At 41.8% G+C, this 26,642-nt stretch overlaps 1 protein-coding gene across 2 annotated transcripts in view; it reads left to right on the plus strand.

Moving 5' to 3' along the window:
• LOC139766921 (opioid-binding protein/cell adhesion molecule-like) overlaps positions 1 to 26,642 on the plus strand; it is a 214,629-nt gene that overhangs the window by 156,193 nt on the left and 31,794 nt on the right. The window contains exon 3 of one of the 2 annotated variants that reach the window (XM_071695960.1): positions 552 to 729. In XM_071695960.1, the coding sequence (XP_071552061.1) occupies positions 552 to 729 (178 nt within the window). The remainder of the gene's footprint in view (positions 1 to 551; positions 730 to 26,642) is intronic. The other variant, XM_071695961.1, reaches the window with a different exon arrangement.

Below are 26,642 nucleotides of genomic sequence, written 5' to 3' on the forward strand. Positions count from 1 at the left end.
TCAAAGATGCACAGAAGGAATATTCAAGTTACAGTTATATATTCAAAGGGTGGGATGAGAGGTAGCAATCCTGCATGTAATGTCATACATGTTAGTAGGATCTGTGCACAGTTAATCCCTCGTCTTTAACCTCATCTTTCATGCAGTTCACAGGTTGCGACTATCAGGTGAAATGAGATATTTACTTCATGTAAATGATATGTCCATTTAACTATCAATAATATCTTATAATATATATGTCTTTTGACGAGGATAAGTCATTTCAATGCTTACATCTGTTGTATTCTAATCAATGGTGATCATTTAAGGAAGAGGCAGGACTGAAAGTATGATTTATTTTTCTCATTCACGTATTCACATAGGTCAATATTTCTGTGTACTGGATTTCACTCACTACACAAACACACACACACACACACACACACACACACACACACACACACACACACACACACACACACACAGACACACACACAGACACACACACACACACATACACACACACACACTCCACGTATCACGTATTAAAGGCATTACTATCTCCACCATAGAGGCCAGCAGAGCGAGCTACCCCCCTGACCTTGACGGTTCTTCGGCAGAGCTGCTGCCGGGGGTGATGGACTCCTCCGAGGTCCAGTACGGGGGCATCGAGTCCGGCCAGTCTGCCTCTGATTCCACAGGCGCCTCTCTCTCCTCCCTCTGGTCCTACAGCACAGTCACGGAGGACAGGTGGGTCTACTGATGTATCTACTACGTGGGTGTTGGAGGATGGGGGGTCTCATAGTGATGTAAGAGTGTATAATAAAGGGCCTAAAACTATCCCCAGTGTTGTAGACTTGTAGGAGTGTATGATAAGGGCTTTACACTGTTCCCAGTGTTGTAGGAGTGTATGGTAAGGGCCTTAAGTTGTTTCCAGTGTTGTAGGAGTGTATAATAAGGACCTTAAATTGTTTCCAGTGTTGTAGGAGTGTATAATAAGGACCTTAAATTGTTTCCAGTGTTGTAGGAGTGTATAATAAAGGCTTCACACTGTATCCAGGGTTGTGAGAGCGTATAATAAGGGCTTTACACTGTTCTTATTGTTCCAGGTGTATATAATAAGGGCCTTACGCTGTTCCCAGTGTTGCAGGAATGTATGGTAGGGGACTCCCCTTTCTAGTGTATCTCAGTGGATATACAGTGTGCATTTGGGTGTAAGTGGGAGTGATGGGATGGTGTGGGGCGTCTGTCGCTCCTCTCCGTGTTGTTCCATTACTGGGTCCTCGAGGATAAATGGTTGCAGAGGGGCCTAGGTATATGGAAGAGGGTGTGACGTGTCCCTCCTGTTTGGTCTTACAACACTTTTACAGAGGATAGATGGGAGTAGCTGAGCAATTCAGGATATAGTGATAGCCTCTAAGCCTCCGCCATGAGCTATATAGCACTGAGCACTGGGCAGGGGAGTCTAGGTATATGTTCCCTCTCACCCCACTTCTGGTCTTACGGTAACATCACAAAGAACATTTTGAGCGTAAAGACATAGTGCAGTGTACAGGGAACTCAAGGCTATGGGTGGCCGAGGGCTATTTCAAGGATAGGGGAATTGAGGCACGTTGCGGGGCTCCTCGCCTCACTTATCCAGTGTGTAGCAGAATATAGTGTGACACTGGGACGTGAGGGAGCGGGAGAAGAGGCCAATGTAATGAAAGATGTCATCCAACATTTTCCTGAGACTCATACGTAGAGCAGGTCTGTTGGAGTGAGATTTCCAGTTTGGGACCCAGTTCTTGCGGGGATACGAGTTCTCTCCCTTGCTGCTCAAGGAGAGTGCATGAGGGAGGACAGGTAACAGACGACCTGACAGTGTACGGCGAGATTATCTGCTGGACGACAGAAATTCAAGGGAGTTCTACATGGGAAAGACACAGATAACAAGACCTGATGGCGCATGACGAGCTTATCTGCTGGAGGAGGGTGATTGGAATCTACGTCCCAGGTATTATCAGATGGAGGCAGGGTAATATGCCTCTTGCTTACAATGTACGCCAAGCAGACAGTGTCTCTCAGGCGTCGGCCTCCCTCCCCTCTCAATCTCTGACTCGTTTCTGTCCTCTCGTGTTCTCTGTATTCTTCAACTTCCTCTCCCACTTTCTTCCTTCTTCTTTCCAGAGAGGTTTTGATTGCCTCAGTTCCACCTTATTCTACGACTTCCTGCTTATCATATTCCTTCAGGGGTACAATTCAACCCTCTCTTGGCATAACTCGTATGTTCCATTCTCTATACATGTCCGCACCACTTCTGTTATACTGGAGATTGTTCATCATAAACAGTATCAGACACACAACAATGTATCTGCATTCCCTGCGTTTAAGAGTCTGAATTAGCGAGTTGTATTTTACGTCTAAACACTTTGAAATTGACCTTATTTCTTATATTTTCCTTAATGCAATCAATTTGCTGTGTGTATGTCGAATCATTCCAAGTGTCAATGCAATTTTTAAGGAATGTAGATACAGTAATTTTTCAGCCTTTTAAAAAAGGTTGAATTAGATCTTTTCTTCAACATTAGTCAAAAAAAAATCAATAACGAAACTGATTTGGTTATTTATCCGCTGAAGTGTAGAATCGTTTCAGTTATCCAGTTTCTGGCTAAATTTGAAAAAAAAAAAATATAAATTTTATTTCCATTTATGAAATTAATTTCAAATGTCAGGGAGATCAAATTTGTCATCAAATTGTAAAACAAAGATATTTTATTTCGGTGTTTTGTTTGGTAGTTAACAAATGAAAATGAGGTGAATTTCAGTTATTGAGCAAACTTGCGAATAATGCACTCGGTAAAAATAAAGTATACTAAATGTAATTTATCTGACATATTTTCTCGATTGTACTTTACGTTTGAAATTCATAAATGATTAGTTTTAAACCGTTTGTAAGGAAATCAACATATGATGGAAACTAATCCCAAATGATTTATTCTTATCTGGACCGAATTTAATATTTGAAATCTGTGTAATGTTAGCTTAAACCATGTTTGTTCCAACATTTACACGAGTAAACATCCAAACACTCCTGCACTTCAGAGGGTAGATAAACGGATACAGCCAAGCAGGAGCAATGCTGTATTTTACTGTAGCTCACAATATGTAATTTGCCGTAAATTTAGCTAAATATTTTCTGTCAGATAAACATCTTTATTCAGTGAATTTGTGTCGATCGGGTTTTTGCCCTGAAGAACTTGTTTGAGAAATACTTAAGAGAAAGTGGAATGGATCAATATGGAGAAAGCGATACTATAATAGGGTTGACAAGTAGGTGAAAGAGTTGGAAAAAAAGATATATAATAGAGGAAAATGAAGTTACTGAACAATGACTAAATAATGGGGCGCAAGACATACTTCATAGCTTAAGAAATAAAAGCTTAAGAGAATAAAAGCTTAAGAGAATTGTGTTGGGAAGCTAAAATGAGGAGGACTTGGGACAAATGATAACCTTAAGTTAGAAATGGTGTCAGGGTGTTAAGGCTAAGTGCTCAAATGTGTGAGACGAGTTCCTGGTTGAGATTAAAAGCCGAGATGAGGAAGGAAACAACCAGAAAAAAAAAATAGTGATTCATTTGGTTCAGGCAGCTATTAATGAGTACGGTGAAACAATAGCTGAATGGGTCACTCAAAATAATAACTGGTTTAGAAAACAAGAATTACCTCAATAGACGATATATTTCGTCTGAGGATAATAATGAAAGGATACTAGTTAATTAGTAGGCAGTGGAGTTGAAGGGAGAGAGAGAGAGAGAGAGAGAGAGAGAGAGAGAGAGAGAGAGAGAGAGAGAGAGAGAGAGAGAGAGAGAGAGAGCAACCAAAAAATATGAATCTAAGAAGTACATTTGGGGTCTTTTAGACTTTCCAGCACCCAGAGCTACCAGAGAGTCTAGGCGGCATTGCGCTAAAAATCAATGACCTCAAAATAATTTGTATAAGACGGATTTACGACGTGAGTAACCTTCTGCTGTACTCACCACCCGAGACGGTATATCGTCATATGTGTACACTCAGCTAACAACATCTAGCCAAGAAATCGAGGAAGAAAGAGAACGGGACAGATATATATATATATATATATATATATATATATATATATATATATATATAAATTCCCTTCGGACCGAAAAAGATATATTAAAGCTACAATAATATGTCATGGACAATTGTCAGTGGTTTATATTCACGGGATCCACATCTCGAGGGTAATGGATCACAACCATGCGACCAGTCACAAAGAAATCGACCAAGTTCGACCAAGGAACAGAGGGACGGACCTAACCATTCTGTCAATCCAATATATATATATATATATATATATATATATATATATATATATATATAGCGAAGTACAACTTTAATGGACAGTATTAGCAATTCACATGCGAGAGGTGTGCCTCCTGCGGCCAATATAACTTAGCCGGGCGGAGGCTACCCAGGCACTAAGCTCTCTGAGGCAAGGTAAGTCCCGAGCTTCTATGCAGGCAGCAGCTGAGGTCCTTCGTTAACCGGTAATCCTACACAATTCTCAGTGAATTCGGAGCACTTACTGTGCCGCGGGAACTTGAATGGAATACATTGCTCCCGGGTTGTCTTCACTCTGGGAGAGACCGTCTAGGTTTAACTACTCACTGCTCTTAATGGTGGTATGAGATTGCAAGATGGTTATTTGGACCTCTTGGCCCATCACCGACCGGAAGGTTATTAATGCCGACGATGTCATTTCCTAAACCACCAATCGAGTAGTTCTTGAGCTTCTACAGGAGTTCCAGACAAGTCAAAGACAGTGTAAGCTCTCAATAGGATCTGTAGCCCCTGCACATATGTGCTGTGTTTGGCGTACTTTCTCTTCCGCGCCGAATGTTACCAATTGTGGTACTTTCGGCGTGTAAAACTAACAAGGGAAAGGTCACCCCTCATCAGATAGGTAGAATGGAGTGACCAAGACATGAACGCGGACGTCGAAATAGATAGCAGTAGGTACAGAGGTCTTCCTCTGCTTCGTGCAGGCGAACTACACAGACGTTCACAGTGTAGCGATATAGTTTTCGTATTTCAGGACAGTTCAAACTGAAATCACTGAATTACGGCACTGCAGAGGGGCACGAGCGTCCGTGGTGCCACAAGTGTTGAACACATATACACATTATGTGTCATTTGTATAACGTATCATTGGGTCCATCTGATCTGAGGTTGACATACATACGGATATACATGTATCTGTTTTTCCTGCCTGTGGGCTCCCGTTCCTCACCATTCTAAGGACTTTACAAATATTAGCCCATGACACTGATCATAGTGCAGGGGAAGGTGGTAGACGGGGGGGTGATGGAGAAGGTGGGGCCCTTTGTTCATGGGGCACTTGCCTTCTTCCTCCACACAGCTAGTGGGTTGCTCTCACATCAGGATAACTCCGTGCACGCATACACACACACACACACACACACACTCACCCACACACACAAACACACACTCACCCACACACACAAACACACACACCCACACCCACACACACCCACACACACACACACACACACACACACACACTCACACACTACCCAAAAAGTTCACTGAATCACTGCTATCCCCAGCTACACAGTACACTAACTATGTTTATATAGAGCATGTTTAACCATAATTCAGTACTGGAACACATAATCAATGTCATCATAATCATCATAAACTCCAGAAAAAAATATACTCTCATAGAATGAAAGAGGAATGTATATAAAAGTCCCAGTATTGCATTGCAATTAGTTCTGTTATATGTAGTATATATGTAGGTACACGTAGAAAAATGGCTGCAATAAGAAATGAAAATGCCTTCAGCTTACGTGGTTCAGAAGTTCAAGCGCTCCTTGTATTAGGTCGACGACGTAACGGATTCGATTAGCGGCGGGGCGAATGAGGTCAGCTTAGGAGCGAATTAGGTCAGCATCGGATATAATTAGGTCAGCATCGGAGCTAATTTGATCAGCAGAGGAGGGAATTAGGAAAGCATCAGTAAGAGAGGAGTGTAGGTCATCATGATCGGAGTTGATCAGGTCACCACCTGTACGAATTAGGTCAGCGGCGAAGCCAATCAGGTCAGCGGTGGAGTGAGGCATCCCTAATTTATGCCACCACACACACACACACACACACACCTCCCTCCCCAGAGGCCCGTCCAGATGTACCTTCCAACCAGTTGTAAGGACGACTTAATTCTGTCCCATCTGCTGCTGCTGCTGCTGCACTTGTACTGAATTATTCAACTCGAATCTCTTTTTTTTTTTTTTCGTACGTGTTCCAGTGTTGTACCATTTGGATTCCCTCCATATTTACAGAAGGTTTATTTACGTTCACGTCATCAGGAGGACAATGTTTTTCGTAAGGACTATGCAAATATTTAGAGAAAAAAAGAGATATTACGAAAGTAAAATAGCCTGGTAACAACCTCAGCATTATTGTCTGAAATAATATAAATATATATTGGAAGGTTCAAATTCAATGTCTAATATTTGCCTACCTGTCAAGTGTCCCCAAATATTTGCATAATCCGCAAAAACTTCCTTTGCTCGCTTGATGAACTGACAAGAAAACCTCGTGTAAAGAAAGAAGGAATGTAAACAGGACAACATTGGGACCCATGAAGTCCTAGGATTAGAATTAAATCATTCAACATGACTGCAGTACTAGGGATATATATATATATATATATATACATATATATATATATATATATATATATATATATATATATATATGTGTGTGTGTGTGTGTGTGTGTGTGTGTGTGTCAGAAGTGGAGGGGACAAGGTGAAGGAGGAAACACGATTGGATATGGAAGGATGAAGTGAAGAAAAGTTTGAGCGCTCGGGGCTTAAACATGCAGGAAGGTGTAAATCATGCTCAGGATAGAGCGTATTGGAACAATGTGTTATACGAGGGGAGACGTGCTGTCTATTGACTGAACCAGAGCATGCAAAGTGGTCTGAGGAGACGATGGAAAGGTCCATGGGGCCTGGCTATGGAATAGGCGAAGTAGTTTCAGTATATTAAGCATAATAGAGAGTGGATGTGGAAGAATGAGACGCTACTTCGCAAAACCAAGTACTCACCCTTTCCAGCTCTCTTAACCATACTTTACTCATAACCTCTCTCTTTCCCCCCACCATTTCTTGCTCGACCAACCCCTCTCCTCACACCACATATCGTACTCAGACATCTTAACACATTCACCCTTTTCCATATTCGGCATCTAGATCCCAACTGCACACACCTATACGACCCATCGATGCCAATCTCTCTCTCTCTCTCTCTCTCTCTCTCTCTCTCTCTCTCTCTCTCTCTCTCTCCCCCCCTCGAAGTACAAGCCCCGAACCTTCCTCAGCCTCAGCCACCTCTAACCCTCTTAATCTCCACTGTTTTTGTTCCCAACAACCTCAAGCCCAACTCCCACCATTTCTCTTGGCAGAATTCCCAGGTTTCTGCTTCTCTCCACGACCCTGAAGCGACCGCCAAAGCAATGATGACTTTCAATGGACTAAGTAAAAAGAAAAAATAAAATAATTCTTTCTATTCGTGTGATTTTATGGAAAATCATTTTTTCTGTGTATGAAATCTCTGTAAGGAATAATGCAAAATATGAATGGATAATCCCGTTTGAGAAAATGTGAATCTTGACTGCATTTAGAGGCGACCTTACCTTGAGAAACAAGAGAAATATCACCTGATGTGGAGCACAGCAAGACCAAAGTGGAAGTTATGGTGGCTAGTTGCACACGTCAGGTGTGGGAGGAGATGGCAGCTGGAGTCGATACAACCGAATCAGAATATAACACGAAGGTCGGAAATCATAACTCAAGCGACTGTGCTCTTTTTCCCCATTGTGTTCCCCCATTGAACATTACTTGTAGTACATACCGTCTGCGCAACGAGGGTAAAGATTTTATCATTAGGTCGACGTAAACTACGACGTAATTAGGGTTTGCTGAGGATTTGATGGTGTCAAATGCACACGATTTATGTTCGCCCTTGTGTTCCAGAAGATTGGATTGGTCAGGAAATGGTTCGTCGTGATTGGGGGCCCGTTAATCCCGTAAACGAGCGAAGGAAACCATCTAGAGAAATGTATTGCGTAGATGAATTTTACACGAGAATCATGACCATGATATGCCTCGTGTTTGCTCGCTATTTCCCGCATTAGTGAGGTAGCGTCAGGAACTGATGGATGACTTGGGTCTTTAGAGGAAATACCTTCTCAACTTTCCTCCTTCCCTTGAACCTTCTTTTGAAAAGTGATAATACAGGAGAGAAAGATATTTCAGCTCCTCGCTCCTGCCCCTCTTAGTCACCTTTGCCCTACAGGAGGTAACATGGATGATATATATATATATATATATATATATATATATATATATATATATATATATATATATATATATATATATATATATGTGTGTGTGTGTGTGTGTGTGTGTGTGTGTGTGTGTGATACAGTAAAGCCAAGTAATCCCAGTAAGTCTAACACATGTTTACTGGCAGAGATCACAACAGGTCAGGCCAGAAAAGGTCAGCTGAGAGTTGATCAGGTTAGGTTACCTGAGATCAGATTAGGTGAGGAAGATTCGGTCGTCCTCCTGCAGCTTAGGGCTTTGTTGCCCCCCCTCCTCCCTTTTTGGTCCTTCCTGGACAATAAGACGTCAGCGAAGGAAGAGGGAGGGTGAGAGGAGAAAAGAGAAAAAAAATAAGGCCGAAAATCTGGGTGTAGAGTTAGTGAGAATAAGCCCTATGTTGGGAATGGACAAGGAAGGAAGGAGGTCAGGTCTCCTAGTGTGGCGATGGGAGTAAGACCGCAGTGGGGGAGTGTTTACGTAAAAAAAAGAAGGAAAATGGGAAGTATGTTACGTGAGGAAGAGGAACACAGGTACGGAATGGGGAGACGGTTTCCCCTGAGGTTATTACTGTGGGTGGAGGGGAGTGATGTTTACAACGTCCTGGGGGGAAAAAACACGCACACACATGTGTATATATATATATATATATATATATATATATATATATATATCCTCTCTCACGTATACTGATGAACCCTTAATCGTGGTCCTGGACATATGTAAAGTATTTGCTAGGATATAACAGAAGTGTTTGCGCTCTCAAGTTTCTAAAGTTTTCATGCTTCTCTCTGTTCTCTCATGCATAGCGCCATGTCCAGTGGATCAATTATTCACTGATGGTGTGACTTCCTCCACTTATCCTTTCAACAGTGGTGTTCCTTAAGATTGCTTCGTATCGCTTGTTTCCTTTCCCCCTGAACTCATCTTTGCTTTTCAACTTCTGTCCCTGTTCACCTCCACTCTCACTACTTCATCTCATTTTCTATAACCTCCTCACTCTAGCTCTCGTTCTCTTTCTCGCACTGAACATATCTCCTCTTAATTCGGACCTCTGCAGCATCACAGAATGGGAAAGCAGTAACCTGGTTGAATTCAAAAGCTCTAAATCGCAATTTCCGTCTAAATATCAACCCCGTTCTCCTCCGTTCCATTTCAAACCGCCACAGTTCAACTCTGCAGTAACATATACTGGCCGAGCTTAACCATGGCCTCCATTCTGTCCTGCAAAGCCCCACATAATCAACATTACATTTGCTTCCCCAAAACCTGGGGATGTTTCGTATGTAATCAATTTTCTTGTGAGTAGTTTATTCCAAATCTACACAAGTTTTAGTCGCCTCGCAACGGAGTACTTCGCACACGTCCACCTTCCAGTTATTCGGAGTGGAGTCAAAGACCTTATGTGACCTTAATTCTCCAGGCAACCACCTGTTTCTAGCCAATCCTATCCCTTTGCTGTGGTGTTGATGTCTCTCTCTCTCTCTCTTCTAATGGTATTACTTTAGTCACCTCTCTCGTGAGCTGTCCGCTTGCGTCCCCTGCCACCAGTGGAACGCTTATGGCCACCGCTTCCCGTAGTTTCTGTGTGGAGACCAGTCACACCAGGATTGGCCTAAACGGAAACTCAAAAGGGGAGGAGACTGTATAGAGACAAACTCAAAAGAGGAGGAGATTATAACGGAAAGGAACTCGAAAGAGAAAGAGTGGGGAGAGAGAGAGAGAGAGAGAGAGAGAGAGAGAGAGAGAGAGAGAGAGAGAGAGAGAGAGAGAGAGAGAGAGATAGAGAGAGAGACTCACAGGAAGACTAGATAAAGGAAACTGTGGGATGACCCTGAGAGCCGGACGCACCTCATTGAACGTCGTCCACAGGACAAACATTTAGGAGTGAATGAGGATGTTGTTGTGGCTGGGGAAGTAGGGGGTGGCTGTGAGCTGCTGCTGCTGCTGTTCATCCTGCTGTCACTGCTGTTCATCCTGCTGTTACTGCTGTTCATGCTGCTGCTGCTGCTGTTACTGCTGCTGCTGCTGCTGATGCTGCTGTTGCTATTAATGCGACTGTGCTACTAATGCTGCTGCTGTTCATGCTGCTGTTAATGCTGCTGCTGCTGTTCATGCTGCTGCTGCTGCTGCTGTTCATGCTGCTGTTAATGCTGCTGCTGCTGTTCATGCTGCTGCTGTTGCCATTAATTTTACTACTGCGACTGTTGTTGTTAAAGCCGTTGTTGCTAGTGGTGTTGCAGCTGTTGTTAATGATGCTGTTACAGCTGGTGCAGCTGTTAATATTGTAGCTGTTGCTGTTCTTTGCTATTCATGCTTCTGCCGTGCTAATGTTTCTGCATTACCGAAAGGAGCGCAAGATCCCAAGTAGACCTTTCGTCGATGCAAGATAAACAAAAACAAAAACAAAATAAAGTCCTCACAACAAGGATAACATAGACAGTGGACAAAGAGGCATCAAAATATACACGAGAAATCGCTGGGTTAGGACCCTTTTTCCTTCGCAAGCACTTGCTGTAAGTGCTGGATTTACCCTCTGCTTGCGAGAAACGTACATAGATTCATATGCCAGGACCATGCTGTTAAACAAAGCTTGATTTTTCATAGATGTGTATTGGAAATTTGGATTCATATTTTCCTGTCCCCTGTTAAGTGGAGAGGAAGTGTTAAGTGATAAGGGACTGTTAAGTGGTACGCAAGTAAATAAGTAAGTCAGAGAACCAATTCATGAAAGCATTCACAGATTTGTAGTATGGATGGTGCGAGTTAATGATGGAGTGAGTGAAGATGAGTGCGTGTGAACTTAAGTGAGGAAGAACGTGAAACAGAACATGTGTGATAGTGAGCGTGAGTGTAAATATAAGACAATGAATGTAAGTGAGAGTGAACGTGAGACCGGTTGAACGTGTTACAGTGAACAAGAGTGAACGTGAGACAGATTGAACGTGAGTTACAGTGAACAAGAGTGAGAGTGAACGTGAGAAAGACTGGACAAGAGTAAGAGTCGTTAGGGAGAAAGGGAGAGTAGTAATTGGCTGAGACCATAGTTTGAACTTTGGCTGGAGATGTGGTGAGTGTGTTATGTTCACCAAAATCAACTTTTAAAAGTTCTCTACTTTCTTTACACGTCGCTGTGTTTTTATCTATAAGCTGTAAATATATGTTACAATTTCTATATTGTCAAGGAATACACGCGTATCCACTCATGTATATTTTTTGCTCGCGCACACACACACACACACACACACACACACACACACACACACACACACACACACACACACACACTTTCTCTCTCGATTTGTACCATCATCTAAGCTCCCTGAAGTAACTAATTGTCTCGGATCACACAGGGTCAATGCTATATCTAACTGCCTCGTATTACACAAGGTCATTTCTTTCTGTTCTACACACGTCCTTGCCCGTGTTGGTCGAGCTCAAGGGTCCAATCAGCATCCGTCCCCGTTCTGTGTTGCTTCGAAAATATCCTTTCCCATCCTGAGCTCACCGGCAATTTTCTTAGAATTCTTTTCTCGACCTGGGGACCGAAGACATTCATGGGTTCGAGTCTTTAGTTTTTGTGTGTGTGTGTGTGTGTGTGTGTGTAATGATGGTGTTCCTCTTCTGGCAGCTTCTAGGTAGTACCTGGCTTTCAAAACTTTCCTCTTTGCTTCCTTCTCTCCTCTCTTCTTGTATTGTTTTCATGAATATTTCCTCGTCTTGCCAGAGTTTCTTACTCTTCCCATCTGTCCATCCATTGAACGTTCTCTTGTCTTCCGCTGTAAGCCTTTGTTCATACAGATTTTGGGGTCAATCATGAAAAAAAAAACAGAAAAGAGATGGTTCACATATGTTTCGTCGGAAAGGAAAATCAATATCAGAACGCTATCATGGGCAAACTTAACAACCTTCCTAGTATATATAATACCAGGTCACAGGACACTGCACACAGGTATGTGTGTGTGGAATGCTGAGTGTGTTTAGGGAGGTGCTGCCTATATTGGCCTGAGCAACCCATGTCCTACTCTTCCTGCGTCTCACTGCTTCGCTTTACTGGGTCTCTTCATCGTCCACTGTTCTCTCTTTCCTCTGAAGCGTCACAGTATGGCCACATCTTACCACGAGAGGTTGGAGACACCTCCATTACACCCTTCTTGGTCACGTACCATGGCAGCTGAAGTGACGCTGCCTCAGCATAGCTCAAATGTCCTCGACTTCCATCAAAACATCGTTCGCCTCAAGCGTCTATCAACGGCAGCAAAACGCACCCAGGAAGTACTCCTCATCTTTAATCTCTCCGTCGTGGTTGGATAACAAAAACATCCTCAAAGCCTTACGGAAGAGCCTTGTGAACTCTCCTAGCCTTGAAGGATCCGATCCTTCATCTTATAACTCCACCTCTCGAAGCTCTTTTATTTTATTGGCCTATAGACATCATTGATAAACATTTCAGGCTACTTCCTCCAGATAGACTCTTCTCATACGATCACATACAGCGGCTCTTGCCCTTTAGAGAGTTCCTCGAAAAGTTTCTTTCCCCCTGAGGGGCTACCCATTAGGTAGTAATTCTCATGTAAGACATTGAGTTAGAGGCATACTACATGCAGGTCTGGCCACCACACGTTGTTGGGTTAACCTTTTTATCTATTGCTTGTATGCGTTCGACTGCATCAAGAAATCATAGTCTCGAATCTCTCGATACGTGAGTTCTGTTCCAAGGGCGCGCCCCAGCTGATCTGGGTGAGGGTTGGGGGTGGGTGGGTGGTGGGTTTTGGGGCTGGGTGGTGTGTCGGGGAGCACCGAGGCATAAATCATCAGCAAGGGTGCAGCTGTGTGGGGGCCAGGCGGCCCAGGGATCAATGAGACCCACGTGATGAATTGCTTATGTTGAGCGAGTGATCGACTAACACAAGCTCATCCAAATTTAATAGGGCTAGGGTTCTCTCTCTCTCTCTCTCTCTCTCTCTCTCTCTCTCTCTCTCTCTCTCTCTCTCTCTCTCTCTCTCTCTCCAAAGGAGTCTACATTCCCTTGCCACTGGGAGTAGCGCATCCTTGGGCTGCAGGAGCCTCCTCAGAATGGTCCCTGGGTAACACAAGGACTCTTCTACATAAACTGACGTTAAAGTGATAATAAATTAATAAATACATACGTATTGACTGCTACATTCATTTATTCATGTATTCACTTCATGCAACTCAAATCATAATCAACTGATTTGAACGAGGATTAACGTATATCCAGGAGAACTTACATCAACCTCTCGTTATTCTGATTTCATAAACTTATTGCTTAACACACCCGCACGAACTGTCGTTCCATCTGCCACCATGCCAGAGGCGCAGCGACTGAAACGACGAAGATGAACCAGGGTTCCAGGGATACACTTAGTTCGTCCTGGGAATATATTTCAGATGAGGAAAGAAATCCTATATCTGTTTCTTCTACCAAGTTATTACTCATTAAGTTTCACCTCGTTAATTAGTGGTATACTGAAACTGGCGTAATAGGAATTAATTACGCAGCGTGGATGACCTGATCAGTTTCTTATTTTTGAAGTAGGAAAAAAAAAACGCCTATTGCCCACAATAAAGCCTTACAAACTAAGAAATGGTTTACCTAGATTGCTTTATATGCTCTGGTTCAGCCAACTGACATCACATCACCCCCTATATACCACATCGATCCAGTTCATTTTATCCCATGCGCAACTCTTACCCTCCTGTACGTTCAGGTCCCCTATCCCAAAGCCTTCTTCATGCTACATATCCATCTAATCATAATTACAATGATCATTGCAGATGATTATATCATTGAGGTATGTTACTAACATCGCCGGAGGTAAACAGGCACATACATTCACGTCGATGTGATGTAAATATACAATACAGACAAAGGCAACTTGATAAACGAACGAATTCTTTAGAAGCAGGTAATAAGAGTATACAGGAAAAATGTGCGAGCTATAGCCTACACTATTAGAAGATTCAATTCTTTTTTTTCAGTCTAATAAATCCTCCAGATTTATGATAATTTATAAAATGGATTCAAAGAATATTGAAATTCTATAATTATACGCCAAAGCTGGTTTACTGCTCTGCCTCCACCTACTCTGTACTTTACTGCGTATTCGAATCTGGTTGAACGAATCCAGATAATTATTTTGTCCTCTGTAACTTATATACTTTGGTAGGCTTTATACAGTTTACAACTCCATACTATGCATATCAATATACATAAGCTACTTGGTCAATCACTAGCTTAGCCACGCATCAAAACTAGCTTTGGACAGTGAGTGATATTGTTTTACAACGTTAGTGTAGCGTTTAGAGCGTACAAATAAAGAGTTATGGGAAGCGGTAATTCGGAGCGATTTATGTTATCGTACGACAACCCTACAGTAGGGGTGTTATGAGTACAAGACAAACATCGGGATTAATTGATGTAAATATCTATGAAATACATCTTTTGAAAAATCAAAATCTCTTACGAGAACCTCATCTAACTTCTTTGTAGTTTACGTACACCATCGTATTAAATACACACTTCGAATTTTATGAATCATATCCATGACTGTGCATCGTGTTAACTTGGAGCAAACGTCAACAAACAGACGACAGACTTAGTGGCTAGTCGCGCGACCGGCCAACCTCCCCGTAAGCAGCCATTCCTTATAAACCCCAGCAGAAACAGACCAGTTTAGTGTTGGTATATACCTGCCATGCGCCTCGGCTAATAGGAAAGGTTAGGTGAGGCTCTCAGAGGCGTGGTATGTTTTCTACGAGAGTATCTTTTCTCCTTCTATTACGTTAATTAACACTATATTTTCCCTGATGTAGTACAGTCCTCAGTACTACTTCATTATTCAATATTTCACGTAAAACATTATTGATCTAAATTATACCCCGCAACCCTTATCATATCCTGCAAACACAGCACTAGCATTGCAGAACAAAACAACGTAATTGCCAAAGCTAGTTTCAGCGCGAGGCTAAATTGGTAATTTACTACGTTATATGCCTGGCTAAATCGGTTATTTACCATATCATTTATTTTTTGCAAAAATTGGTATTCATCAGCAAGGGAAAGTAAATATTGAGTGATACTGTATCCATCGCACACATGCAAATGTGTTTTATGAATCACAAGTGTCCGGCCATCGCGTTCTTCCTAACAGTACGAATTTATAATTTGCAGAAGTTGAACACGAGGGGTCAGAAATAAAGAATTCATACTCCTTAAAAGCACCAAAACCAGAGAAAAGGTCACCTAAATTTCCCATGATTTCAGAAGCCTGATACTTGTTATCACAAGTGTCTACATAAGTTAGGCTAAGACCAATGAACATAGCACCAGAGTAAATCATAAGTCCCATAATTTCCCTTAATTTCCTAATGCCTGATACTTAATCACTTAAGTGTCAACACATGCTAGGCTAGACCAGGTGGACGGAGACAAAGCAACGGGCATTTCGTGATTGTTGTCAAATTAGACGTTTTCAGGAGCTGAAACATTTTACAGAAGCAGCGTGGGGGTGTTTGTTGGGGGGGGGGGGAGGGAATCTCGATTGCACTGAGAGAGAGAGAGAGAGAGAGAGAGAGAGAGAGAGAGAGAGAGAGAGAGAGAGAGAGAGAGAGAGAGAGAGAGAGAGCACAAAACTTATAGATCCCAGGGTTGAACTCAGGTTCTACATTGTTGACACTGTATTTAAAAAAAAAAGGCCAGTATCAACACAGAAAGTCATAAGGAAATGTATTTTACAATTTCACAACGGTTTATGCCCCTTTGCCCTCACATTCGTGTCACAGTTTGTTGCTTGTTTCGGTTTTACGACCATATTTCAATTTTGTTATATATATATATATATATATATATATATATATATATATATATATATATATATATATATATATATAAGCATGTAGATTATAGACGTACTTATCCTCTTTGTTGATTCTGGCTTAGAGGAAAACGAGAATTCTGGAAGGGAGAATTATATATAATGCATAAACACCACTTATGTCTCTCTTATTTTACCCACTCAACACAATTCAAGCGTCTGACAAGATCCTTATCGTAGGGTTTGTTTTTCAGTCACAACTGTTATGTTTATTTCTCAGAATAAACAATATTACGTTGTATGTTCTCGGAATATAAAAGCCAAATCGTGGACTATAAAAGATTAAAAAAAAAAAAAGAATAATAGTAACACTGAGGGTAGTATTTGTAAAGACCAGTTCAAGTTATTATTGGCCTAATTCGTTCGAGATGGGGATAGGGAGACAAAGAGAACTCTCCATATAACTGGCGACTTTGGGTAATTACCTGAAATTGTCACTCACCCTTGCACTATAACGCTGGATAAATATCTACGCATTTTCGGAAGTGGTCAAATTACACGTCAGAAATGATGAGCGTTTGCATTACTGAGCCAGGCCATAAATCACGATCAAAGACTAGCTGGCAACTTAATCGTGGAGGGTGCCATTTAAGACATTATTTTTTTTTTCTTCCTATTTCACGTTTCCCCTAAAGCCATGATAGCGAATATTCCATTTTCGTATAATCATGCATTTTAGGTATTTTCACAACTGCAACGGTTAATCTAGAATGATGAATATATAAAGAACAGCAGCTTTAGGAAATGTTTACTCTTGATATCTTACTCTTGATCCATTATCTCTTGGAGCTGCCGACGCACTCGCGTATTTCATCTTAATTAGACAAATTCAAGGCTGAATCTTTCCTTAATGTTGATAACTCAGGTTCATTCTTTGTGTATCAATGGCTTCAGATGATTCGCTTTGATTCTAGTGTGTTTTTCGCTTCTTTTTTTTTTTTGAGGTACATGATAAACAACAGATTATGGTTCAGTGGTCAAATTTGTTTTGCTTTACACTAATAACTTTCGTCGACGAACATCGCTTTACGATATAGTTCGGTGAAATAGCAACAAATTAGCCAAAATTTAACCCACAGGACAGATATGAAAAATTTTCCGAAACACACACACACACACACATATATATATATATATATATATATATATATATATATATATATATATAAACTGGGAAAGTAATCCAGTGCTTTACTTCTAATAAGATAGCCAAGGAACCGCACCCTGTGTAACACAGGACATGGACGAAGGGGTTGTATATTAATAGGTTTGTAATGGGCCTCCGTGTGTAGCAATTAGCGTTGCTGAATGTAATTTCACGCATGGGTCCGCTAGGGTTCGAATCCTGGGCGCGGCAGTGGGTCTCCAGTTTACCCAGCTATTCATCGTCCCTTCGGAGCTGTTCGGTAAATTGGGTGTCTAGCTTAGAAAAGAGTGTGCGAGTGTGTGTGTGTGTGTGTGTGTGTGTGTGTGTGTGTGTGTGTGTGGCTTAAATGAGATGGCCTTAATTAGGTCATTCAGCTGCCCAAGCCGTCTCCAATAACATGAAAAGAAATAGGTTTGGCACCCGTTATAGGGGTTTCGATCTGAGGTCAAGGATCGTTAGTGGTCCCTAAACGACCTCAGGGGTCATCCTCTTCATGAAGGAGAACTCTGTACTCGAGGGGGAACCTTCTGGTGCCTACTCGCTCGAGTGTGAGCGGACTTGGAATTCAGTCAGGTAGGGATAAGTTCAGGAAAATTGAATAATGAAATGAAAGGATGTACTGGAGGAGGTCCTTGAGATTCTCTCGTGCAACAGAGTCTCTCTCTCTCTCTCTCTCTCTCTCTCTCTCTCTCTCTCTCTCTCTCTCTCTCTCTGGGCATAATGTGAGAATAATCTGAAAAAAAAGGAACCATTAGGCTGTACATACGGGAAACAAGAGGTGCAGTTGAAGGGATTTGAGGAGTCTAATGGTGGTGGTGGTGGTGGATGAAGCAGTAGGTTGGTCGGTTCCTTTGTTGAGAGAGGCAGTGGGTTGATTGTTTGGGTTCTGGGTGAGGGAGGCAGTGGGTTGATTGGTTGGGTTCTGAGTGAGCGAGGCAGTGGGTTGATGGGTTGGGTTCTGGGTGTGCGAGGCAGTGGCCTGACTGGTCGGGTTGTGTGTGGGCGAGGCAGCGAGTCTGTCGGGCCCTTGATGAGAGAGCCAATGGTCAGTTTGGGGGGCCCTTAGGGGAGCGAGGAATTGGGTTGGTTTCTCTCACTGAACAGGATAAAAAAGAATAATGGAAATGCCATAAAATATAAAATAGGCGGGGAAACTACAGAGGGAAAAGAGGCTGTATATAACAGAAAAAAAAAAAGTTTTTCGGTTTCGAAACAAAGTAGTGTTATTACCAGGAGAGAGAGAGAGAGAGACAGAGAGAGAGAGAAACCTATGTACACCCAGCGTAAAAAAGCAAACCTCACGGCTTCGTGTTAGAGCGAGACACTATGACACAAAGGATATAGGAATTCGACCAATGCCTAGGGGTTCTCGTCTCACGTTGGTAGTCCTGCTTTCCTAATATATATATATATATATATATATATATATATATATATATATATATATATATATATATGTATATATATTTTTTTTCTCAAAGTGCGTAAAGCAAAGTATACAATGTCACATCTTTTTCACCTTAAATTTCGAGAGTAATTACTATATAGAGCAGCTGCCATAATTATCAAGGAAGGCGTCTCACGTTCACACTTACTAACCCTACCTACACAGCACGAGTGGTCGTGCTCATTTTGAAATCCACTGGAGTCATCTGTGAAGATACTTATTTTGTTGGGTGTAAATACGAGGAGAGTCTGCCAGATGGTAGATTTATTGTGCAGCGTTTACCAGAGAGAGTGAGTTAGATATCGAATGTACTAATGTTGATAATATATATATATATAGGGGATAGGGGAGAAAGAATACTTCCCACGTATTCCCTGCATGTCGTAGAAGGCGACTAAAAGGGGAGGGAGCGGGAGGCTGGAAATCCTCCCCTCTCGCTTTTTTTTTTTTTTTTAATTTTCCAAAAGAGGGAACAGAGAAGGGGGCCAGGTGAGGATATTCCCTCAAAGGCCCAGTCCTCTGTTCTCAACGCTACCTCGCTAATGCGGGAAATGGCGAATAGTATGAAAAAAAAATATATATATATATATATATATAATATATATATATATATATATATATATATATATATATATATATATATATATATATATATATATATGTATATATATATATATATATCGCTGATGCAAGAGCAAATAGATGCAACTGGTTTTCAACGTAAAAACAACGTTATGAAACTGTATTTTACGTGTGAAATCTGTGATATATTTTCTCATTCCAGTTTTAATAAGAGCTTCCCTATGATATTTCAGTGGGGATATAAAACTCCGAACATATGACAGTGCTGGTGTTCATACAATACCATGGTATCCCATTTTCATGGGTTCTTTTGTCTGATCCAACCCACCTTCCATTGATCTTATTTAGAAAACGCGGATTTGTGGCCAACTCTGTAAAGAAGTTATCAACACAAGGACCATGTTTTATTTGGTTTTGACAGGCTATAGTGTGAATGTTTTTTTTCTTCATTTTCTATAGGCGGTATAGTTTTTCTATTTCTATCTTTTTATATATCATCTGCGGTATTCTGCTACCTTCATGGACAGCGATGTTAAGGGGAAAGGTTATACTCAGTCCTGTATTTTTCGGTCGCCATATTGAAGGAACTATTCTGTACACTTCACATGGAAGTGTGGGGCAGTGTTCTAGCCCAGTACATGGAGGTGTGGGGCAGGGTTCCAGCCCAGTACATGGAGGTGTAGGGCAGGCTTCCAGCCCAGTACATGGAGGTGTGGGGCAGGGTTCCAGCTCAGTACATGGAAGTGCGGGCCAGTGTTCCAGCCCAGTACATGGAGGTGTGGGGCAGTGTTCCAGCCCAGTACATGGAGGTGTGGGGGTGGTGTTCAGCTACAGTACATGGAAGAGACTGGTTGTAAGACCCAGTCCAGTACAATAAGACCAGAAAAATCAAGAGATTCATAAAGATATTTAACTTTAAATTACCATCGCGTGCGAAATCTTTCATTTTTTTTTTTTCCGTACTCGTCTAAATGGCTCGAACGATAGGAAACGAAGGCGAAAAAATATGAAATTCTTCGCTGAATTATCATAAATGCGAGTGTAGGAAACACACGTCTCGCACACCACCCGCCTCTCCAGCACCACACACATCGAAGTCACAACGATCTCACTCTCACTTTATCCCCAAGATGCGACGTCTGTACTGAAGACATTCATCAGCACTTTACCCCTCGTTTGTCCTACGCTCACCCCATCACTACACGTCCTGGTCTGTGGTCCAGTCCCGTCCGGTGGACGTAGCAAGCTTCCTGGTCGCTGCGGATGCATCCACGAGAGAGAGAGAGAGAGAGAGAGAGAGAGAGAGAGAGAGAGAGAGAGAGAGAGAGAGAGAGAGAGGTCCTATGGTATATCATCATATGAATCCACAACTCTCTCTCTCTCTCTCTCTCTCTCTCTCTCTCTCTCTCTCTCTCTCTCTCTCTCTCTCTCTCTCCCTCCCCCACGGGGCTCCTGTATCTCCTTCGAGGCTGCACTCCAAATCAGGAGCAAGATAATGATGGACTCCTTTGGAGTGGAAAGTTCCCCAGCGAGACTGTACTCCTTTCCGTCCACTAATGGTGATTCAAAGTCACCCGAGGGTGACTTTTAACTCGCTGTGTAAACACATGCAGGTGGAGTCAGGCAACACGTGGAGGGCATATATATATATATATATATATATATATATATATATATATATATATATATATTCTATCTGTATATATGAACTACAAAACAGAAGTTTCCTCCATACAATATGTGGCAGTAATCAAATGTGTGGGCCCCCCCACAATCAAACTACCATTCATATCCATTTTCTTCATAAGGCTGACTTAGAAAATGGAACCTCCACAGCACTTATGATATACATCCGCCCCACCTCCCACACACACACACACACACACACACACACACAGACACACACACCCCTCCTGTTCCACTGTCCGTTTAAAAACGAGAGGAGGTTTTGCCCTAGCATGCTGGGTGTGGCAGGATGATTGATCTTTGGGAATGCAGCTTCTGAGCCAGAGAGACGACGCCACCGCGTCGGCGGGAAAGAAACTGGAGGAGGAGGAGGAGGGGAAAGAACAGCTGAGGGAATAATGTGGAGCGACGTGGTTAAGAGAGGAAGGTGGGTGGCTGGCTTGCTGCGTGGGGCTGGCTGGGTCGGAGATCTTACGAGACACCGACGTAGGATCTGTATAGGTCGAAAGGCATAACTTAAAGAGAGAGAGAGAGAGAGAGAGAGAGAGAGAGAGAGAGAGAGAGAGAGAGAGAGAGAGAGAGAATACAAAAAAAGGAATAGTTTAACTGTACCAACTGCGACTCTTAACCATTTGTATTATTATGTTGTACCGTAGTCCATTTAAAAGAGAAAATAAAAATGCATTTCCTCGTTAATGAGCAAAATACAAAGCCATGACCATTTTTATATTTTAGTTACGAGGATTACATCTACATTATCCTTATCAAGCATCCTTTTTTCAGTCAGAAGTACTGCTGCTGCTTTTTATTATTGTTATGATATATATATATATATATATATATATATATATATATATATATATATATATATACATATATATATTCATCTTTAGGAACTTCTAATTCCAAGGGAATCCATTGCATCCTTGGAACTGGTGCAACATTGGAGCTGCAAAAGCGCATGTCACACTTACATTTTAATACTTTGTCATCTTTCGTTTGGCCTTGATTACCGTCTGGGAGTGGAACTAGCAAGGTTCCTGAAGTATTCCAGGTCCAAGTTTTGGGTTTATAGGGTCTTGATCTGTTGACTAAGGCAAGGCGCTGTTGAGGTGTTGCAGGAATCAGCCACCTGATCGTGAATTCTGAGCGACCAATGAGCATCGGAATCTCACGTGTACCCACAATTTCTTGCTTCCGGGCGTGAAACTCGGGACTTTCTCGTTAGAAAGGTAAGAACCAATCATCTTGAAGCATAGGTAGAAGAATTAAAGCGCCTAAAAGCGAAATACCCAAAAAGAAGTGGCAGCCAGGAAGGGTAAAGAAAGAGAAACGTTCTCTCATGATAGCCTGAGGCACATTGAGGTGGGTTGCTGACGCTCACACCGTTGAAAACACCTGCCTTAGTGACAAGATGTACAACGATTTCATCCAGGGAGCTTCATATTCTTGTACCCACAATAAACCATAGCCGTGTATCGTCTCTGAAAATACATTGGGGTGGACAAATGTTTTTTGGTGGATACCGTACGTTTCCCTTATAGAGACTAACAATGTCCATCAAATCTCACCAGTTTATATGTCTGTAAAGTAGACATTAAGGTAAAACTTCATGCTGTTTTAAAGCCACATATTAAGCAAACGTTTCGAGCTTTACATACACCTAGTGTCAGCTTACAGGACTGCAAGCGGAGGGACAAATGCACGTCCATCTCGGTCTTTAATGCTAACTTGGCAAACTAAATTGGTGTTATCTTCTCCTCCCCTCTGGCTCTTGTAACAGCTCCGTCAAGTTCCTCTTTTGGATCCCGTGAGAAGCTCTGTAATTTTACGTCATCAACGATAAACTGTCGCTTAAATGGGTCCAATCATGCCTCACACGGAACGACCCAACTTCCGCTGAAAACTTCGTCATGCACGGACACCCGTTTTCTGAAGTTTGTCTCCGTTTTCTAGACATCCTTGATGTTCTTATCCTGCACGCTCTCGAGAAGCCAAAAATTCCGGCGCACAAATTTACGAAGACTTTAGCGCTGTTTACCCAACGAGAATAGTGACCCCACTAACTTTTCAAAACTGAGAACGTCAGAATCTTCCACAGTGTGTCGCTGCGATGGAAGAGCAGTGGTTCTGAGGAAGAAAATGGGACTTCATCGTAGAAAATATAATATGCAACTCGAGAATATATATATATATATATATATATATATATATATATATATATATATATATATATATATATATATATATATATATATATCCCTGGGGATAGGGGATTAAGAATACTTCCCACGTATTCCCTGCGTGTCGTAGAAGGCGACTAAAAGGGGAGGGAGCGGGGGCCTGGAAATCCTCCCCTCTCTTTTTTTTTTTTTTTTTAATTTTCCAAAAGAAGGAACAGAGGGGGCCAGGTGAGGATATTCCAAAAAAGGCCCAGTCCTCTGTTCTTACCGCTACCTCGCTAACGTGGGAAATGGCGAATAGTTTAAAAGAAAAGAAAGAATATATATATATATATATATATATATATATATATATATATATATATATATATATATATATATATATATATATATATGTATATATAAAGGCGTGTGAAGAAGCTGTTATTATTATTATTATTATTATTATTATTATTATATTAACTAGTTAGCGACTCCTGAGAACAGCGAAAGGCTATTGATCAAGGCAACTGCAAATATCAACTTGGAGGCTAAGTATAGTAGTTACCCCAAAAACACAGAATTTGTACGACGCATACAACTCAGAACGGTTGGCTTATAAATTGGCCAAAAATGTAGGTCAAGGGATCACGACCTGTGGAGACGATACAGTCATAAGCCAGGAACGGCTGTAAGTAATGGGTGGCAGTAGTTACGAAATACTTCGGACAGGTCAGGCAATTAGTGGCTGTGGGCTATTCTCATCATAAGACCTGACATGATGGAAAAGAACATATCGTGCATGTGGTAAGGGTCATTCACATCGTGTGGTAAGGGCCTTGCTAATCTCATCACAGTCCCCTGTTATACGATGGAGAAAGAACACGGCTCCGCTCTTACCCTCAGGTTATTGTGCCGAAAACCAGAGAGAGAGAGAGAGAGAGAGAGAGAGAGAGAGAGAGAGAGAGAGAGAGAGAGAGAGAGAGAGAGAACGAACGACTGACAAAATACTTCCCGGAAATCTGAGGGTTTCATGCATAACTTCCCTCTCCATCAAGATGTCAAAGGTTCACCAGCGTTCAACCTCGGTGCAATACACATCCGCTTCTGGCTCGTACCACAAGTGCCTCCAGGTGAATGACACACACAGCATATCAACCATCACAATAATGTCCACCCCATCTCTCTATAACTGGAGGAAGAGGTGGATACTTCACGTCCAACGAACGAAGATGGAGCGGTACGTAATCCGTCTCAAAAGGCTTTTAAAGAGTGGGTGGAGGAGTGGGTGGAGAGGAGTGGGGTGGGTGCGGAGTGTATATACAATAAGCGTGTGGGCACACGACATGAGGAGGAGAGGCCGTCTTCAGTTCGAACCCCGACGCAGTCACGACGGACAAGAGGCGACGGGGCAATTTGCTATTATTTAAGTAGACTTTAAGGATGAGGAAAGGAAATGCAGAACATTGTTACAAATGGAACGGAAAGGAACTTAGACAGGAGTGTGGAGGGTATGAATAACACCAAGTGAGAATGATCTCTCACCGCCAGTGTTCAGTCCCTATCTAGAGTCTTGTCTGTTGAGAAAACATGATTTCGCACCATAATATAGATAGACAGATAGGTAGATAGATAAATAAACAGAAAGATACAGATAGAGATAGACATAGATAGATAGATAGATAATAAATAAACAGATAGAAAGATACAGATAGAGATAGATAGATAGATAGAGAGAGAGAGAGAGAGAGAGAGAGAGAGAGAGAGAGAGAAAAGCAAAATCAAACATAGTCTTAATTTTAGATACACAAACACGGCGTGTAAACCCACATACAAAAGCGCTCAACAATTTTCATCCTTGAATAATTCCCTTTGCCGGAATACATATATCTATATACATATATATCTTTGCCAACCTTGCCCACACACAATATCACAAGACCATTACTTCTCAGAACACGACATTTTATGTATACATTCTTATGTATACATGACCACATTTTATGTATTCATTCTTATGTACAATCCATGCCATATCCTTCTAAAGAAATTGACATTCATCTTTTTTTCTTTTTTTGCTTCTTTTCAGCAAAATTTCAAAAATTCCAGACTAAAAGCTGTCAACATCAAAGCAAATTTGTTATATATAATTTGGCGGATGATAGAAAACGCTGACGCTAAAATACAACTTCACTGAAGATTAGTTTTGTGTTTACGTGTGTGTTTGTGTGTGTGTGTTTGTGTGTGTGTTTGTGTGTGTGTTTGTAGTGTGGGTGTGTGTGTGTGTGTGTGGGTGTGTGTGTGTGTGTGTGTGTGTGTGTGTGTGTGTAGCATAGCAAAACTTTCTAAACCATCATATACTTTTTTTTCTCCCTTAGCGCGTGTGGGACGGAGTCCACCAAAACTCATATATCTGGAAAGTTGACCAACAACTGGCTGCTGGTATTAATCTCCATTAAAGATTAATTGTTACTTCCCTCCGTTGTTCCATGAATCAAGCTTTATTGCCAGGCTCTGCTGACATTCTGTTAATGGAATGGTCCTAGTTTATAAGACCTCTTCATGCAAACCCCCCTCCTCTCTCTCTCTCTCTCTCTCTCTCTCGTCTCCCTGGGTCATGAAAACGTGCATTAAATCTAGAGCAAAAGAACAATCTGCTTTGGAATTCGTCCTCTGCTGTCCACTAGTCTCAAGCTTTATACCCGAGTTTTCTATATCTATACCGAGGTCACTTTATCTATCCTAAAGGATCTATACCAAAGTTCACTGAAGCTAGACTATAGGATCTATACTAAGGTCACTCTATCTATACTAAGGATCTATACAAAGGCCTCTGTATCTGTACGAGACGATATACTAGGGGATCAATAACAAGGTCACTATATCTATACTAAGAAATCTATTATACCAAGACTATTGTATCTGTACGAGGAGATCTACACCAAAGTAACGATTTCTATACTAAGAAATCTAATACCATTCATCTTGTAATAGGGGGATAATCAGGCCTTCTAATGCTCTTAAGAAATAACATTGTCTCGAGAAAGAGCAGGTAAAATCTAGTTAGGGAGAGCGAGACGTGTGAATCAAGTGTCTTGTGTGAGATAGAGAGAGACTGTTCGTTTGTGGACTGAAAACCAGCTGAAGCCCACATGTGGGCAAGGTAGAAAGAAAAGGCAGCCACCTGGGCCAACGGAGTGAAACTTGACAGCCAGTGTAGTGTAGGCTCACCGCGCATCCGTCGCTCATTTTTCCGATACCAAAGCGGATAGTACCGGTAACATACCTCCCTGGTCGATGGCTGCCTACAGAGAGAGAGAGAAAG

The sequence above is a fragment of the Panulirus ornatus genome, chromosome 58 (genome assembly GCF_036320965.1).
Source record: "Panulirus ornatus isolate Po-2019 chromosome 58, ASM3632096v1, whole genome shotgun sequence".
Classification (NCBI taxonomy): domain Eukaryota; kingdom Metazoa; phylum Arthropoda; class Malacostraca; order Decapoda; family Palinuridae; genus Panulirus; species Panulirus ornatus.